Raw genomic sequence first — 19,464 nt, forward strand, 5'->3', positions numbered from 1 at the left:
CTGAGTGAAAGTAAATTCAGTGTCTGTAATTTCTGAGTTTCCCTCTGTGTCTTCTGCTGAGGCTTTCTCTCAATCAGAGCAGGCCTGCTCTAAGACCCTATTTTTTATTGTGCTAACTGGAGCTCACTTGGCCAGGCAAGATTGTGCCTGTGTTTGCTGCCACGATCTGTCATGTTGTCTCTCAAAGTAAAATGGAAATGATTACACATGCTTTCATTTATCCCGCTTTAATTATTATAATTCATTATTCCCCTGTGTGAGCAGATTATCCCTGCATCGCCTACAGATGGTTCAGAATGCTGCTGCTGCGAGGGTTCTCACCAGGCTCTCTAAAGGTCCCATGTGAGAACCATTTTGTCTGCCTTACACTGGCGTTAAGATTTTGGTGATCAATTTCAGAGCCCTCAGATACTTCCCTATATCAGTAAACTACTTCAGTCATACAGAGATCTCTGTGATCAAAGCTTGTTGTCTGTACATTAGTCCAGCTTAAAGACCAAAGATGACAGAATCAGAATCAGAAAAACTAAGATTAAGATCCAACAGAGCAACATGATGTTACAGATACGGACAGGGCATAAACTGGCAATAAGAGTGAAATAATAAATAAACAGAATATACAGTATATAAACAGTTTTAAAATTACACAGTTTTAAGATTAAAGTGACTGAATAGGTGAATAAATAACTGTAAGTGACTAAAAGTGAATAAAGTGTCGGCATTAAAAAAAATAGTATAGAATAGTTTATGTTTCTGGTGTGGGAAATGTTCTTATTGGCTGGAGTTAAAAAGCAGGTTGGCTTTGGGGACAAAGGTGGCTCTCCTCCTCTCAGTCTTGCAGGAAATGTAGTGGAGGCGTCGCCCAGAGGGGAGCCATTGAAATGCAGGTGAATAATGTGAAAGGGATCACTGATGATTTTGGCTGCCTGTCTAAGTCAGTGGCTGTGCTTTCAAGGTTGTGGCTCCAAAGCTGCAGCTCTCACCTCCACTGGCACTAAGATCTGTGGACACTGTTGATATCTTTAAAAAGACACTTAAGACCCGCCTGTGCAGGGGTGCCCCTGCACAGGCTGCTTCTGCTTCCAGTACTGTTTGGGATGTAGATGTAAATCATCATTCTAGGTGATGTTAATCATGTATGGGTTAAAAAGAACTCTTTTGTGCTCTGCTTGGATGAGTTTTTCGACTGTGCAGACTGGGACATCCTTAGATGCACTTGCAGGGATGATTCGGACATGCTTGCTGATGTCACATGTTCCTGTACTGTGTTTTGTAGAGACATGATTGTTCCTTCGAGGCGAGTTAAAACTCCTGGGTGACTAAATCTGTGATGTCCAGCATACAGAAAATTAATCTCAGCATCCGTGCACAAAAAGAAACCATCATGCACGCGCGAGTGTCTGCTTTACATGCATTGCTACAGTTTCATGCTCTCTGGCCCTTCTGTCTTCAGAGTTATTGAAATTTATCATGGAAGGATCGTGTCTGCAGTCCACATGATTTCAAAGCTGTGATGAAGCTGTTGGTGCACATTTGACTTTCACACAGTGCTACAGCTTCTGACCTGCACATTATTCTTTCTATCTTTCCTTCTAACCTCTGATCCTCCAGTTGGCTCTGTGTTCAACACTGTAAACAGCTTTTATTGTGAAGGTTCTCAGAGGAGGAGACTTCCTGTGAAAGAGAACTTTTTTTCTGTGCCATCAGCTGCAGAGTAACAGCTCTGCTCTGACAGCCGTCCTGAGAGGATCAGCTGTAACGGGATTGTTACTGAGGATGAAGATGATGATCCTGCTCCTCTTATTCGGTAAGAAAGCTGCTCTGATCCTTTAAACACACACACACAGACGCACGCACGCACGCACGCAGGCACACACAAATGATTCTTCATCATCAGGAAACATTAAGTAATAGTTCAATGCAGCTGAACTACATTAAAACAAAAGTTTATTTATTAATTAAGGTAAATGTGCTTTGTGCAAACTGAATTTCTACAGTCAAGTATGTTTTTATTTGGCCACACTGAACTAACCTGTTGTCATGTGACCAAATGTGAAGCTGGGTGTTCACAGTGAGTGCGTAACACTTCAGTAAAACCTCCACATTGACATTATTTATTAACTGCTCATGTCCACTGATTAAGCTCTTTTATGTGATGAAGCTTATTCATGTGATGAAGCTCATTCCCATGGCCTCCATGCAAGACGGACCTGCTCCACCCGCTGAACCCTAGCTGCACAATGTTATGTCTGCTGTACACTGGGCTGTGTTCATGTCTCTGTGGTGATCTGACGTGTTTAACCTTAGACTGCAGGGAGGAGTCTGTATTACAGGAAGTGCCCACTGAGCCTTTTTTAGATTTAACCTCACACCCCAGCAGGGGTAGGAGCCAGAGAGAGAAAAAAGAAGCAGTGTGGGGAGCGTGGTTGTTCAGGGATGTAACTTCAGCTTGACCACAGGGGAACATTCACCCACACCCTAAGATATCAGTACTACATATAAGCATCAGTACCCACATGCAGTATCAGTACAACAATCAGTATCAGTACTACATATCAATATGTGCACTACATGCAGTATCAGTACATACACTAAATCAAATCAAATCACTTTTATTGTCACATCACACGTGCAGGTACACTGGTACGGCACATGCAAGTGAAATTCTTGTGTGTAAGCTTCGCAAGCAACAGAGGTGTGCAAAATACAACAACATAAGAACAAGCAAAACAAAACAAAAGGATGGGTAAATCTGAGAATTATAACAATAGATATATGTACAATATAAGATTGTATGTGCATTACTGAATATATATACATATATATATATATATATATGTACATATATACATATATAGGGATGGGTACCAGTATCTGACATAGATGGTAGTAACCAGAACGAAAAGCAGCGCACATTTCGGTGCTTTTTTTTCCTGAGATGTCATACACTTTGGATTCTAGCCAATCATTTTACCTTTCCGAGGATAGGGTTAGGGTTAGGACCCAGAAAGAGTAATATTTCAAACGCCACTCTGTCTTCTTCCACCACTGCCTCGTTTGAGTTTTGGACGAAATGGATTCTGGGATACTGCATTTCGTCATTTCGAGCTGATTGGAGACTAGAACAGCCAATCAGATTTTTTTTTTTGCATCCAAGTCTGTGATTAGCTGGTTTTGTGGCACAAATATAACGGTGTGCAGAAAGAGTTGAGCGCGCACAGGCAGAAATGTTGAGAGCGCGAGCAAAGCATTGCGAGCAAGCGCAAATGCAAAAACTGAGCGAGAGGGGCTGCTATTGTGTGTGTGTATAGATAATAGCAAACACTGAAATACATTTTTTGCAGGCAGGAATGAATTTTGTTCACTCAAATTCAGCTTTTCTTCGCTCAAAATAAATTTCTCCTCAAAATACAACACTTGCACCTGCAAACTTTCTTTTACGTGCGCTCAAACTTTTTTTTACGTGCGCTCAGAATAGTGGCACAAAAATAACGCCATACACATCTACTGTGGGTGTGGTGCCTTTTATTGGACCCGGAGTTAGCAACATCCCCCAAAAACCCGAAGAGTAGAGTCCTGGCCGCTAGCCCTGTCAGTGTAGCAGAAATGATGACGGATGATGATGGCAGCAGCAGCCGTTCTCCTCTGCGTGAATTGTTCGTGTGTAATTCACGTTGAGTAGGCTAACCACGTTATTACATTAATGCATGTAAGGTGAACTAGCAAACACTGTCATAGTTACATGCAGCTGTCTTCTTGTTTGATGGCAGATACTCCCTTCACCCTGGCCAAAAAGGCTAAAATGACCAAAGAAAAAGTGGAAAACAGTTAAACATGAGAGGTTTTTGGACAAAGTTTGTGTTTTTTCCATTCTTTAAGCACTGCTTCCAGCCAAGAGTGATACCATATATGCCCTATAGCTGCAGAAAAGGCTCACATTGTTATATTTTTACAAAAAACAGCTGAACATGAAAGGTTTTTGGACAAATTGTGTGTTCTCCATTCTTTAAGCACCGGTTTGAGCACCGTTTAAGCACCAGCACCGTTTCAAAAGTACCGGTTTGGTACTGGTATCGGATAAAACCTAAACGATACCCATCCCTACACACACATATATATATAGTGGGTCAGGGCGCTGACCTCCTCCCTGTAAGCCATCTCATCACCTTTGGTGATAAGACCGTCCACTGTAGTGTCGTCCGCATACTTCACAATGATGTTGGAGTTGCTAGTGGCCGTGCAGTGTAGAGTGAGTATAGGAGAGGGCTCAGTACACACCCCTGTTGAGCACCAGTAGTCATTATTATGGGGGATGAGGTGATGCTGCCCAGTCTGACCACTTGGCGTCTGTATCTCATATACGTATCTCATATATCTCAAATCTCATATACGTGTCTCTCTTCTCCAGGTGCAAGAGGGCAGCATGTAGTGTCAGGGCTATGACATGATCAGTGGACCTGTTGTGGCAGTATGCGAATTGTAGAGGGTCCAGTTAGTCGGGTAGAGCAGATGAAGTCCCTGACCAGCCTCTCGAATCATTTGCTCACCTCTCATATCAGTCCTACACAGTGAGGTCAGCTGAACTCAGCTGTATCTCTTTCCGAGGAAACTCTGTGCTCCAGGAAACTTGACCAAAGGTGACTTTCATGGACGACCCTCACACGTCCTCCAGCCTGGTCAGCAGTGTCTGCTAGCTTACTGTCAGCTAGCACTGTGACAGCAGGAAGTACGACCTTCAGTCAGTCAGTTCTCACCTGAGTCCTGGGTCACTGATCTCTGTAATGTTAAACATAAGGAGGACTGATGCTGTGACTCAGACTGCTTCATTGTGCTGGATGTTATTACTGTGCCTGCTGTGGAGAAACAGGTGGCGAAAGTACACAGAGTTTGTACTTAAGTAGAATACAGATACTACTGTTAGAAAAAAATACTGCAATAAAAGTTGCCATCCAACTTCTTTACTCAAGTGAAATGGAAAGTACTGGCTGTCAAAAGTACTCAGAGTAAGAAAGTAAAAGTAGCTCCTGAAGGACATTTCTACCAGCTGTTTTTGTTCAATGTTAAATTAAATTTGTTTAATATTGATTTAATAATTAACAAACTTTATTTTACTTTGAATTTAAATTCTAATAAAGATACTCAGCTTGTATTCATTGAGTTGAACATGAACAGAGAAAAAGTGGGAAAATAAAAATATCTTTATGATTGAGTTTAATGAGAAAAATGTTTCTATTGCTCCATCAGGTGAACTGAGCTCTGCTGTCACATGTTGTGCTTTCTTCTTGCTAATGTTCACGTCTTTGCTTCAAAATAAAACTAGTCCTCATCTTCCTCCTAAATTCAGGGCAGCTCTGAGAAAAAAGCAAAATACAAATGAGAGGTTCATCTAAAACTTCACAGAATAAAATCAGTAGAGCTGGTTCCACCTTCACGCTGTACTGCAGACCAGTCCATGAGACTTTGTGGTGCAGGGAACAGCTCTGATTGGCTCATGCGGCCAGGTGGGCGGGTCCATACGACAAAAAGGTTTAAAATTAAATAACTCTGGAAGTAGTTTGTCAAACTCTTAGTCTCTGTGACACCCTGAGAACATCACTGTGTGTGTGTGTGTGTGTGTGTGTGTGTGAAAGGTCAGGTGACTGTGAGTCACAGTATCTATCTGTTTCATGTTTCTGTCTTCAGTTTCCCAGCATGCCTCAGGGGTGGAGGTTTATGAGGGGGTGGAGTCTGTCCTGCTTCCCTGTCGGATACAAGCTGATGATTCCAGGAGCCCCACAGCAGTTCTGTGGCGCTGTGATGAGTTCAAGAACCCGCGAGTCCACGTGCGCCTGCTTAGTGCTGACAATCTTCAGGATCAAAACGTTCATTACGTTGGTCGAACATCAATGAGAGCCGACGCTCTGCAGACTGGAGACCTCAGCCTCACTCTGAGGAACCCTACAGTCTTTGACAGTGGAACCTACACCTGCACCACCCTCAGGAGCGAAGAAGAGCTGAGCTGGACTGAAGTACAGCTGAAGGTCACAGGTCAGTTGACAGAGGTCAGATTGATGTGAATTCATACAAACATGTTGATGATGTTTATGTCTCGTGTGTTTGTGTTACAGAACGTCCTCCTCCAGTCTGGCCCACAGTCCTCTCAGTTGTGCTGCTGGGTACTCTGATCATTCTGGCTGCTGCCTACGTGTGCTACATAAGGATGAGGAACAGAGGTGAAGAGTGTGTGTGTGTGTGTGTGTGACTTAGTAACAGAGCAAGCTCTACCTTCACACTGACTGATGTCTGTGACCTTTGACCTCCACGCATTAATCCATCCTCCAGCAAATCCTCACATATCGCTGAAACCAGCTGTTGATGTTTCCAACACGTTTGCAACATCTGGATTAGGATTGCAAAAATTCAATAATTCGTTTGACACGTGACTCTGTAGCGCTCCACTGTCACCATGGAAACACAGGCCATATTAGTGACTAAAAACAGACTTGCAGTGCAAACATATGAATAAGAGTGTGACAGCAGTAAGCCCACACAGCTCCCAGTTTGAAACACAAACACTGATAACCAGAGATGGTTACTTTTTTCAAGTAATGAGTAAAGTAAGGGATTACTATTGCAAAAAAGGTATTTGGATTACTGTTACTTTCCCGTAAGCACGCTGCGTTACTAAAACCGTGATTTTTTTGTGAGAATGTCTCATGACAATGACATAAGCCAGTGCGACGTTCATGGCAACAGCTGTGTGCAGATCAACAATGGATAATATATCGAGTGCGGGAGAGAGTATGAGCGTGCAGCGTTTAAAGTGTGGAAGTACTGACCTTACTTTGAGTTTGATTCCATATAAAGTGATGAAAACATTAGTGTCTGCTGTTCCCTGCGTGGGAAGAAAACTTCTTTTTACAGCGAAAAAAACCCACTGACCGCTGCGGCACACCTGCACCAGGGTAAACCTCCGCCTACCCCACTCCTGCTATACAGGTGAAAATAGAGCAACAGGACCGCTAGTCTTTGACTTTATTTATTTTCTGCTGTGTTTCACTTGCATTTGTTTGAAAGACTGAGTCTAAGCACAAACAAATATTTTATTTTATATGCTGGAATGTGCAGAAAATAGGTTTAAATGTTAAACAAATTTCTTCCAGTCAGAGAATGTTTACAAAGATTACATTTTGTATGATGAATTAAGCAGAAAAAGTAGAATTGGGCTGAAAGATCTATCGCTTTATCACCTATTCAGGTTGTAAATCATGTTTTTAAAAATTAACTAAGTAATTAATTACTTTTCAAAATAAGTAATCAGTAAAGTAACAGGATTACTTTTGGGGGGAAGTAATCAGTAATTAGTTACTGATTACTTTTTTCACGTAACTTGACCAACACTGCTGATAACACAACAGCAGCATTGATAATGACGTCACATTAACGTTGAGGTTAACGTTACCGTGGCGCTGTGCTCAGGTGGAGTGAAAGAACACACCTGTAAAAGTTTTACTGGGACAAAGCTGCAGGATTCATCAAAGCAGCTGATCAATAAACCACCACCAATGTCTGTTTACAGAGAGAAAGCCGGACTCACTCTGATACATGTTTAAGTCATTTACATTTACAGCTTAATGAAGGCTAACAGCAGCCGTCCTATTTTACATGGAAGCAACACCAACAGCAAGCAGGGGGGAGTCTAAACAGGAGCTGTGTTACTACTGTGTTAATTAAACTGTGTTAACATTTAAAAGTATAAAAATGAACGTATGTTTTCACAAAACAGTAGAAATGTACATGATTGCGCGTGAGATTATTTATATGATTTTGCATTAATAAGTTAAGTTTCTTCCTGTTAAAGTGAGTTTTTCCTTCCCACTGTGGCAAAAGTGATTGCTGAAAGAGGGTCATCTGATTGTTTCTTTGTGTTATTGTGGGGTCTTACAATATGAAACACATTGAGGTGACTGTTGTTGGAGCTCCTCCTGTGCTGATGTGTGCTCTGTGTAATGTAGAGGGTTGGGGATCAGACCTGTGGAAGTGTGGAGGTGACGGCTATCTGAGATGGAGCGGACGAGTCTCCTTCTGTGAGTCTCCTTCAAGTTTCTCCACATTTATTATCTGTCTGTCCAACAGTGGAGGGCGCTGTTGTTTATTGATGTGTGGGAACAGTAACCAATCACTGCAGTCTGAATGTTTCTCTTCGGTCATGTGACCATTTGATCTCTGATCAGAGTGTTCTTCAGTTTCAGGCCTGTTTCTGCTGACTGCTGCAGGTGAGCTGACGTTCCTACACCTGTCTGTCCTCATCATGACCTCTAACCTTAGGTGAACTTTAGTGACCTCTGTCCTGTTACAGGTGTGTGTGTGCTGCTGCTGTCTGGCCTGGCTGTTCCTGCAGGTAAGTTGATGACGAGGAACAAACACTAATAAATGAAGGAGGAGGAGGGAGGAAAGACCTCCTTTGGAGGAAGAGCCACAAACAGAGTCCTCCTTCATTTCTTTTGCACTGCTTAGAGGAGCTCTGACATGATGCAGCTGGGCAGATGTTGTCAGTCAGGGTCACCTTTCATATCCTCCTCATGTTTGGTCCTGAGCAGCATGTTGGGGTTCATGCAGTGTAATGTTCTCAGAGCTTTTCTGGTCTCACTGACTGCTCAGAGTGTTTAAACTACAGCTCACACTCACACCTGCCTCACCTCCAGGGCTGATCCAGGATCAGCACTTCCAGCCTTCCTGCTGTGAGGGGAGAGAGCTGATTAGTGCACCTCTGTGCTGTGTTTAACTGACCAACACACCTCCTCTGCTTCCTCCTTCTTCAGATGCTCCTCCTCTTCTTCTTTCTGAGTCTGTGCTCAGACTCCTCTGCCATCTAGTGGTCTTATGTCCATACTGCATCTCCACTGGTCTGCTGCTGTCCATCTACAGCAAGACACTGAACAAACCAGCCGTCTCCATGGAGATGACCCAGCATCACAGAGGTCAAGGACTAGATGACGTCTACGATGACATCAATGCTTATGTCACCACCGAGCATGCCTTCTGAGCTGCAAAGGGTGTTTGTGTTGAAGCTGCAGAAGATGATTTTTCACTTTTCAGTCTGCTCCAAAACTTTCAGATACCATCCAGAAATATTTCCCACGGCTTCATTGCTGATCTGAGTTCATATCTGTGAACTGACTCTTCCTCCCACTGTGCCACAGATGCACATGCTGGAGCAGCACCCACAGCTGTCCTCTGTACTTGTAAGAAGCAGAATTTTTAGTATTAATTTGATATCAGGCAAACCTCTGAGGGTCTCTGAGGAATATATCAGAAAGAATTATCTGATTGCAGAAGCCTGTATTTTTCACAGTAAATGTTCATTTGTGATAAATTTTAATAATGGCTGAAAATAAAGTTTTACATACAAAACTTACAACATTCCAGTCCTCAGTGTGTGTGTGTGTGTGTGTGTGTGTGTCCTGTCAACAGGTGTATCACTCCTGTTTCTACCTGGAGACAGCAGTTGCCTCATTGTTCTGACACACAACACAAAACTATACACAACACTACACACTAACTACACACTCCAAACACGCTAAATGTCACAAATCACTCACATCTCAAAACTAGCTCTCTCTCTTTTTCTCTCTCTCAGAGAGTAATGATGATACAAGATCACAGGTGAAATTGGATGATGACTTGTTGGTTCATTACTGTATTTGAAGCACATGTGTGACTGCATGTATTTGGAATGTCTCACTGTTATTTATCAGGTGACAGAGGCAGCTCTGCCATGTTGTAGCTCGGACAGAGGTGTAGAGGCGGGTGACTGACTGATGTTTTGGTGCTATAGATTAACTAGTATTTATTATCATGACAATTTTTAGGCTGCTGATGTAAATGGATTCATTAGTGTATATTTGGCCTACTGCAGTCAGAGGGGAAGAGCTAGGGCCAAAGGTGAGGCACATCAAGCACATAATAATAATTTTAATCTGTGGATAAAACTCATGTACAGTTGCTATAAAAAAAATCGACACACCCATGTTCAAATGCCAGGTATTTCTCTTCTGAATATATAGAATGATCTTCTGAATATATGGAATGAAGCTTGATGTTATGGAGGCGCTTATGCCATCTAGTGTTTTCCTTGTTTGTAGCTGCGAGGAGTGGCACTATGAGCCAGTCCGCACGGAATCTTGTGGCTCAGATTCTAAGTAATGAGGAGCTAATTAACACCCTGGCAAATGCATGTTCTGGCCAACCTAATATTTGTACTAGTGTACTGCATCGTACTACTGATGAAGAAATGTATTCACTTTTTCATCGTGGAAGACCAAATGCAGTGAACCTCTCCAGTCAGATAGCCCCTGGTTATCCAGCTAACGTTATGGAGAACGTGCCTTCCACATCACAGGAGTCCCCCACAACGGGTCCCATCTACAATCTTAGACCTTTCACTCGAAAGGGCCCAAGGCACAAGAGGTAAGAACAGAACTAAATGCACTGAAATTACTAGTGGAAGGTTAGTAACTGGCCGTAGGTTTCAATTGCTTGACGAAGCTAAGTAAACAAAAATATCACAAAAAAACTGTGCGATAGACTGACAGCGTGTGGATTTGGAGACTAAACTGTGCACAACAGTTAATTTGTTTTATTTGTTTTATCTATAATATTTCAAGTCCCGTAACCTTAATCTGCAAACATGTGTAAAAGCAAAGCACATCAGTTGTTACAGTGCATAATTTTTGGCAGTATATAATTTAATGAAACTTTTTTTAAAGCAACAAAAAGTACTCCGTGAATTTAAGAAATTTTTTTTTATGTGATTGCTAAGTTTCTCCTCCCACCCATCCCACTATCTTACATCTTCTACCCATCCATTCATCCATCCATTCTCTTCCACTTATCTAATTCAGGATTCCAATAAAATGTACTTCATTGATCAGAGAAATGTGAGTTCATTACATGCAGAAATGTTTACTTTGCCTTTATCCTCCATTAGGTTTCCAGCACAGCTAAGCAGGTCACATTCTGTGGCTCAGTCTTTCACCAAAGAAGTGATTCTCTTGCCAGACCATCTAACTGCACATGTGCCAAGGTGTAACAAAAAAGCTTGGCTTTTTGAAAATGGACATATAAAATCTGCACTGGAGTTTAGCTGTGACTGGGACTCAGACAAAGTAATGCAGGCAATAAGGACTGCCTTCCAGCCAGTTGTTGAAGGATGTAGGTAAGCTTTAGATCCTTTTGCTTTTTACTTCCAAACAGACTTTGAATGGAGACCTTGTGAAAAAACTGTTTTATCAGAAGTCAATTTATGTCAGACCCGACAAGGTCATTTTATGTGAGGACAATGAATCAGTAAGTAATCCTGAGTATTTCAGCAAATGTATGTATGTTCATAAAATGAGAGTGAAAAAGGCAAAGAGGAATTTTAAACTCCCTTAAACATTGCCACTTGTATTATGTTTTAATACATAATACATAAACATATTACTAATATTTATTATACCATTTCGTTGGCAGTATAATGAAATGTATTAATTTACAGATATATTCTGATGGAGAGAGTAGCCATACAAGCAGGCAGGATTTCACAGAAACTTTGAATTCTGACAAATGGAGTAAATATTTCTATCTAAAAGTAAATAAACTGGAAATTAAGTTGGTTCAGTGTCTGTTACTTAGTCACCATAAGCATTGTGTCTTTAGTTTAGTGTCAAGTCTTTGTTAAAATCATATTTAAATTTGGTTTAATATTTTGAGCAGAAAGAAATGTACCCCTAAATACATGAAAAGTAAAAGCTATATATGTGATTAGATGTCATTCAAAAGTTAAACTCCCGTTCTTTGTGTTCTCACAAAATTTCTAAAGAAGTTCCCTCAGCCATTCCCATTGTTAACACACAGTCCGTGTCTGTTGATGATGAGGTCATCTGGTGCGTTGCTACCCAAGATGTTTGTACTGTTGAATCTTCCATCCACACCAATTCTTCTGTCATTGCTACTGATGAGGATGAGCCTTACTCCAGTGGAACATCTGCCTCTGTCAGTTACAACACACCTGGCTTATCAGTGGGTTCTTCTTCCAGTGTTACTGGTGACACACGTGTCTTCTCTAGTAATACCTCCAGTGTGTCCAATGGACCTACCCAGCCAACTTTATCCAGCACATCCTACAGGTATGTGTTTTGTACATGTTTGTATCTTTAAATCCTTTGAGCTATATTGTGCAAAAGTCATGAGCCACCCCTCCTTTTTTTGTATTTTGCTGGAAAAATAGGAAAGAAGCGCAGTGATTTACTGAAGTCTACAAAATTATGTCTACAAACAGACATGGAAGCGCAGTATATTAGAGTAGAACAAAACTTGTAGAATTTTAATGAGCTTAAAATTCAAAATGTGATATGAGCTACTTTAGTCTTCAACACAGCTTGAACTCTCTTAACCAAGCTTTCTGGATGGCGATGTCTTCTTTTTATTGAATTTCTTTAAGCAGGGTTCAGGAATAGTTTTCCAGGCTTTTTGTTCTGTTTTCTGTCAAGATGATCCCACACAACTTTAATAATGCTGAGGCCAATCTATGTATTGTGATAATGTAATTATGTCAACATCATTTATATGTAATTTAACTAAATAATTTACAAAACATTCTGGCTTTGCAGTACATGTCTTGGCCTGTTTGAGGAAGAATACCTGTGAGATGACCCCGACCTCCAAAAAGCCATTTCAAGGTCTTTAGACTCAAGTGCAAGTGAAAGGTCAGTACAACACAAACTTTTACTTGTCATGTTGAAAGGTCAACATATTAACCATTATTTGATGTTTGTTGCGGAAAAGGAGTCACCTACTGTCTAGTTTTGGATCAGTTTGAATAAGCAAACTACAAACTACAAACTGCAACCTGCGATTTCTGTCGTCATTTGAAGATTACCAAGGCTATCAGATTAATTATATTTTACTTGATATATGTTTTGGTTTATTTTTACTTTTTTGAATTGAGGTTGGTTGTCAGTGTTGGATCTTATTTTTTTATTCTTGTTCTACTTGTATTTATGTAGTGTACTTATACTATTTATAAATACTAGTGTATTTATGACAAGATAAAAAATTGAAACTTAAACTTAATCCTTTTTCATTTATCACAAACATTCTTGATTTGTATCTCTTTTTTGTTAAATATCAATTACAGTCTTAAGGATGGTACATCATTATTCTGTTGGTGGGTTATTGCCATTGAGACTAGTATATTTCTTTACTCTGTGTGTGTGTGTGTGTGTGTGTGTGTGTGTGTGTGTGTGTGTGTGTGTGTTTCAGTGATGTCCAGAGCTTAGAGAGAATCTTGGAGCAGATTGTTACTAGAGTAAATAATGATAGCACTGTACGCTTAAACATCATAAGGTGAAATGTGTGGGATGGAGCATCCAGAGCCATGGGCAGATCCAATTTTTCACCAGAGAAAAAAATAGATATGAAGTTTACTGATGACTATGGAATATCTGAGGGTGCTGTTGACAATGGAGGACCTACTCGGGAGTTCTTCCGACTTTGCCTCCGTGAAGTCAAGGACAAACTTGGCATCTTTGAAGGTCCACCCAATGCTTTTTTTGTATTTTGTATCTTATAGTTGAAAATGATGTCTCTTTGGAAGATATTCTTGTTTTCTGCACAGGATGTGACAGCATACCAGCCCTGTATGTACCACAAAGTACCATTTGAACGGAACAGTGATCGAGTGAAGGAGCTCCGTCACCAGTATGTACATGAATTAAATATTATATTACTGCAATGCAGGAAGTAATAATTAACATTAATCAAATTTAAAAAGTGAAAAAAGGCATACCACACTTGATTTGGGACAGTGACATTGTAGACCCTCCGCTGAATTGCTTTCTGTCCTCTCAAAGCTCTTCCCACTGGATTAACTATTCTTAAACATTCTCGCACTCGCCACCGCTGAACTCTGATTCCTCTTCCTCTCAAACTGCCACTAATGTAGGATTCTCCTGAGCCAGGGGTATGTGTAAGAATCTCAGTAATGAGATGATCAAGATCCACATTTGAAATATTATTAAAAGTTCCATAGTCCACTAAACCTAGTTGTATCCTGTGGTTGTACAGTGTTTGAACATTTATTGACAACATTTGAGATATGGCCATCCAACTAAACCCCAAGTCTGGCATGTCAGTCAGCTGAGTAGCTGGTATGTTGTACCTAAAAGAGTTAGAAACAAAATAACAAATATTTTAACTTCTTTCTTATTTCTTGCATTCATCATCTAGCCCTCTGATGCATAGTGGTCACTGGAGTGGACAGCTACTAAAACGTGCATATCTCTTTAATGCATTGGTTTCTATGGTGGAACTGCATATTAGCCTCTAGAGTGCTCTCTGCTGCCATACTCCATTGAGGTCAATTCAGTGTTCAGTTAGTGCAACTGCAAGTAAATTTCCTCTGAATCAAAGATGGCCGACAAACTGCCACCCCTGCCGACCACTGCTGGCATATCCTGTCAATCCTTCTATGCTAGAAGAGCCCAAAAGGGGGAAAAAAATATGATGATATGCAGTAACATCTAGGGAAGGATATTATCTGTTTGGAATAAGAAATTGTTATGTCTAATATGTAGAAAACTACAATTAGCCATGTGTCCAATGAAGTGGACATCATGCATTACCCACTATATTTTTTGACATAAGTCATAAATTGCTTCACTGTTTCTTGGGACTGTTTTGGTTATAAGTAAGCGTATAATTGTTACATTTTTTAAGCTACTCATTTAAAATATATATTTTTGTGCAGATCAGCTGTAGTTTGAGTTACTATATTAATTATTTTATCATATTTTGTAGACTTCAAATGCAGCAAAGAATAAGGCAGCGTACAGAATAGTCGAGGAAATTCCATCCAGCTCCAGTGATGATGAGTTCATTGATGAGTGCAGTGATGATGAGTTCAGTGATGAGTGGCCGCCAGAGAAGAACAGAGACATAGGAGCTATGTATGATGAAGACACAGACAGTCAAGTCAAGTCAAAGTCAAAGTCAAAGTCAACTTTATTGTCAATTCTGCCATATGTACAGGACATACAGAGAATAGAAATTTCGTTACTCTCAAACCCTAGATGAACATTTAAATATAAGAGAGTGATTAAAAATGCAAGTAAAATAATTTAAATAATTTAAAAAAGTAAAATTTGAATAAATACAGTACAATTTTACATATACCAAAAAAAGCTATACAATATACCATATACAATATTCAGGTAACGGTAAATGACATTGAGTGTAAACCAGGCAAGGTAGTGCAAATAGGCAAATAGTGCAAATGGAGATTTGGTAATGTACGGTAGGAGATAGTGTAACAACAAAGTCTTATGAGGTAGTGGCAGTCCAATGCTCCACAAGGTGACTAATAACTGGTGCAGGCCAGTGAGTGAGTCAGAGAGTGTGTGTGTGTGTGTGTGTGTGACAGAGTTCAGTGAGACCGTGGAGGAGAGAGGGAGGGGGCAGAATCGGGAGGGAGTTAAGCTTCCTGACAGCCTGATGGATGAAGCTGTCCTTCAGTCTGCTGGTCCTGGCCTGGAGACTCCGCAGTCTCCTCCTGACGGCAGCAGCTTGAAGAAGCTTTGCATTGGGTGCGTGGGATCAGCCGCTATGCAGAGGGCTTTTTAGTGAGACGGGTGCTGTAAATGTCCTGGAGGGAGGGAGAGACACCAATGATCCTCTCTGCAGCTCTCACTATGCGTTGGAGGGTTCTATGACAGGACGCATTGCAGGCTCCAAACCACACAGTGATGCAGCTCGACAGGATGCTCTCGATGGTGCCTCTGTAGAAAGTGTACATGATGGGGCTGGTGCTCCTGCTCTTCTTAGTTTGCGGAGAAAAGAAGAGACGCTGCTGTGATTTCTTGGCCAGTGCTGTGGTGTTGTACGTCCAGGAGAGATCCTCTGTGATGTGCACACCCAAGAACTTAGTGCTGCTCACTCTCTCCACAGACGCTCCGTCAATGGTCAGAGGAGCATGTTGGGTGTGCATTCTCCTGAAGTCCACAACAATCTCCTTCGTCTTCTCCACATTCAGAGAGAGATTGTTGTCAACACACCACGTGGCCAGGCGTCTCACCTCACTTCTGTAGTTAGTCTCATCCCTGTTGCTAATGAGACCCACCACCATTGTGTCGTCCGCAAACTTGATGAAGAGGTTGGAGCTGTATGATGGAGTGCAGTCATGGGTCAGCAGCGTGAAGAGGAGGGGGCTCAGCACACATCCCTGCGGGGCCCCCGTGTTTAAAATGATGGTGCTGGATGTATTACTGCCGACCCGTACTACTTGAGGTCTTCCGGTGAGGAAATCCAACAGCCAGTTGCACAGAGAGGTGTTAAGCCCCAACTGGACCAGTTTTTGAGTGAGCTGTTGGGGGATTATAGTGTTGAATGCTGAACTGAAATCTATGAACAGCATTCGTCAGGATACAGAAAGTGAGAATGATGAGGGGCAAGATGAAGAGGAAGGTCAGCATGATCAGGCAGCTGTGGGAAATGGGCACATGGCACCTGACCATACTCAAGCCCGCAAAAATGTTTGGAAAGTCCAAGACAATGACTTTGATGGAGACTTGCCTCCTTTTCTAGGAGAGTGGAAATTGAATATGGAGGGGAAGGATCCCATAGATTTCTTCAGACATCTGTTTCCAGCAGATCTAATTGATAATATAACTTACAACACCAACTTGTATGCTCTACAAAAAGGGAAAGAAAATCTGTCAGTAACAGGAGAAGAGATGCAGGCTTTTTTAGGGATCAACCTGATCATGGGGTACATTCGGTATCCTAAGGCACGAATGTACTGGTCTAGTGAGGACGGTCTTCGTCTTGGAATAATTGCAAATGCCATGTCTGTAAACAGATTAGAGATGGCACGATACCACTTTTTTATGTCCGATACCGATACCGATATCATAAATTTGGATATCTGCCAATACCGATATGAATCCGATATTGTGTGTTTTTTAATCAATAAAACTGTTTTTTCTAATGTCTTGCTGCATTTTGTATAAGTTCATACTCAGTTTAAATAAACAACAACACTAAAGCTATTCTGTTATACCTGTATGTAAAAAAATATACACTGCACCCAAAATATTTTATAGTTCAGCAACACTGATCAATCTAATAAACTTAAACCTCCTCCATCCTTCCTATTCTGGTATTTTAAAGAGTACTTAGCAGAAATATTAAGCAACCTAACTAATAAAAAAAAAAAATAGGGAACCACCCCCCACCCTCCACCTCATGATGCTTAATCGACGTAATCAACTTTAATTTGATGCAGTGTGAAAAAAATGCACAGAAATAAATTATTTTTCAAGAATAATTAAATAGATTCAACATCTTTCTTCTACAGAATTGCAGACTGCACAGATGGTACCTTCCCAAAGGAAAAAGTACTATAGCTTACTAGGGTATATTAGACTTAACAGTTACTATATATAGTAATGGACTTCTATACATTTTACATCAGATTAAAACTTTGGGTGTAAGATTCAGATAATTATTTATTAAAAGCTAGATATTTTAAATGAGAATAAGGAAGAAAAGTGTGTCTTTGTGCCCCCTTTTCCCTGTTCATGCCCTATCGGCCCCCCTGGCTAAACTTTGCTAGATCCGCCCCTGCACAGTTACCAGCCGTCAGCTACGTAGAAAAAGATCCTGGTCTAGAAAGTAATATTAAATAAATTCTAACAACAGCTTATCAAGGTTAAACGTGCTGCTGTTGTTCAGCCGCTGGTTTCCTCTTTCTGGTGCAAAGTGGGCCAAAAACAAAGAAGAGAGACGGACTCGCGACAGAAAAGCCGATCAGCTGATCATTGTTCAGTTTCACGATTGAAGTAGCAGCAGGAGAGGGAGAGAGAAGAGGCACTCGCTCCATATATTGGTTGTTAAGCTTAACGTGGGAATGCTTTACAAACATTCAGAGATGAACGTACACACTTGCTTTACTTCTCTCTGGGATAACTTCCTCGGAGATGAAATGCTGGATTGCTAGGAGGCTACAAATACACACAGCCGCTCAATCACGTGACACACTGCTCCGACATGCTACGGTTATGAGCTGAGTTATGCCTTGTCACAAGTTTTGTGAGGTACTTTTTTGATATTTAATGGATCGGATTACATTTTTTATTTCTCTCCGATATCCGATCCAGTAATTTACGTCAGTATCGGACCGATACCGATACCTAATATCGGATCGGTCCATCTCTAAAACAGATATGAGCAAATCCTGAGATACCTGCACTTTGTGGATAACTTGACTTACCAGCCAGCAAACACAGACAGGCTCTTTAAAATAAGACCAATCCTATGTGCTCTTCAGGAGACATTTAAGGCAGCAGCAGACCCTGAGGAATTTCAGTCAAGAAGGAAAAAAAGATGATGATGGTCCAAAAGCCCTTCTCTGTGGCCCTTTACAGTCAACACATGGGTGGGGTTGATCTTGTTGACCAATGTCTGGCAATGTACCCCCACAGACGTCGAAACAAGAGGTGGTACATCCGAGTGTTTTTTCATTTTTTGGATGTGACCATTGTAAATGCCTGGTGCCTCTACCAGATGTCTGGTTTGGAAAAGATGAGACTCCTCCTCTTCAAAGCATCTGTGGCTCGTGCGCTGATAAATAGTGGCACCCTCCAGCAATGCAAAAGAGGAAGACCCAGTGGGACCCCACAACCCGTGAAGCGGAGAGCAGTCACCAAAGTAGCCCGTGAGGTCAGGTTTGCCACAGGATATCACTGGTCCCAACTGACCGAGGTGAAAAATGCAAACAGATGCCATGATGTTGCGTGCACACGGAAGACCAAATACATCTGTATGCAATGCTGTGTGCCACTGTGCCCTGGATGCTTTGCAAACTTTCACACAGCCTAGGTGTGATGAACATCGGAGATGCAGAGACTAAGATGTCAGTTTGTGTTTTCTTCCAGCATGCTAATAAGGGCTTGGTAATACTGTCCTGCATCGTTATAGTAGAACTGTGTAGACTCAAAAATGTTTCTCTTGTTGGAGATAGTTTGCCATATTCAGGTGTAGGATTCACGTCTGGAACTGTTGTTATTTACGCCTAAACATAGGGGCTATATGAGTTGAAAGTTCCAAAAAATTGCTGAGATGTTTTTCAAAGCATGCAAGCAAACAAGTGCTTGCATATTTACAATAAAACATAAGGTAATTCGTTTTTTACAGTAAGTTCACAGTATTTCATGCTAAGTGCTCGGGCGCATGTAGTCCACTGGAGTGGACAAGTCTGTAACTTTATAAAAAAAACATATTTTTGGAAAAAAAGAGTTGAACATTTTTTTTCATGTCCTGAGAAGAATAAAAGCACTTAAGAAAAAAATCTTGACCAAGGCTTTCATAATTCATGCATCAGAGGGCTAGTTTGCCATCTCTTGACTCTTTCAAATGCCATACACATTATGAATAAATTTTTTCCAT

At 41.1% G+C, this 19,464-nt stretch overlaps 1 protein-coding gene across 1 annotated transcript; it reads left to right on the plus strand.

Moving 5' to 3' along the window:
* Nucleotides 1-1,764: 1,764 nt before the first annotated feature.
* Nucleotides 1,765-9,362, plus strand: LOC120438650. The gene is made up of 7 exons (XM_039609102.1): nucleotides 1,765-1,807; nucleotides 5,683-6,027; nucleotides 6,108-6,212; nucleotides 7,995-8,066; nucleotides 8,226-8,255; nucleotides 8,339-8,380; nucleotides 8,802-9,362. The coding sequence occupies exons 1-7, from the start codon at nucleotides 1,777-1,779 to the stop codon at nucleotides 9,023-9,025; spliced, it is 849 nt and encodes a 282-aa protein (XP_039465036.1). The 5' UTR covers nucleotides 1,765-1,776; the 3' UTR covers nucleotides 9,026-9,362.
* The last annotated feature ends 10,102 nt before the right edge of the window (nucleotides 9,363-19,464 follow it).

Source organism: Oreochromis aureus, linkage group 3 (assembly GCF_013358895.1).
Source record: "Oreochromis aureus strain Israel breed Guangdong linkage group 3, ZZ_aureus, whole genome shotgun sequence".
Classification (NCBI taxonomy): Eukaryota; Metazoa; Chordata; class Actinopteri; order Cichliformes; family Cichlidae; genus Oreochromis; species Oreochromis aureus.

Excerpts from the sequence above, each read along its gene's own strand:
- LOC120438650 (XM_039609102.1), top strand. The coding sequence starts at position 1,777 with ATGAAGATGATGATCCTGCTCCTCTTATTCG. Across the intron at positions 8,067-8,225 it reads GAGCGGACGAGTCTCCTTCT|TTTCAGGCCTGTTTCTGCTG; the intron begins GTGAGTCTCCTT and ends AGTGTTCTTCAG. Across the intron at positions 8,256-8,338 it reads GTTTCTGCTGACTGCTGCAG|GTGTGTGTGTGCTGCTGCTG; the intron begins GTGAGCTGACGT and ends GTCCTGTTACAG.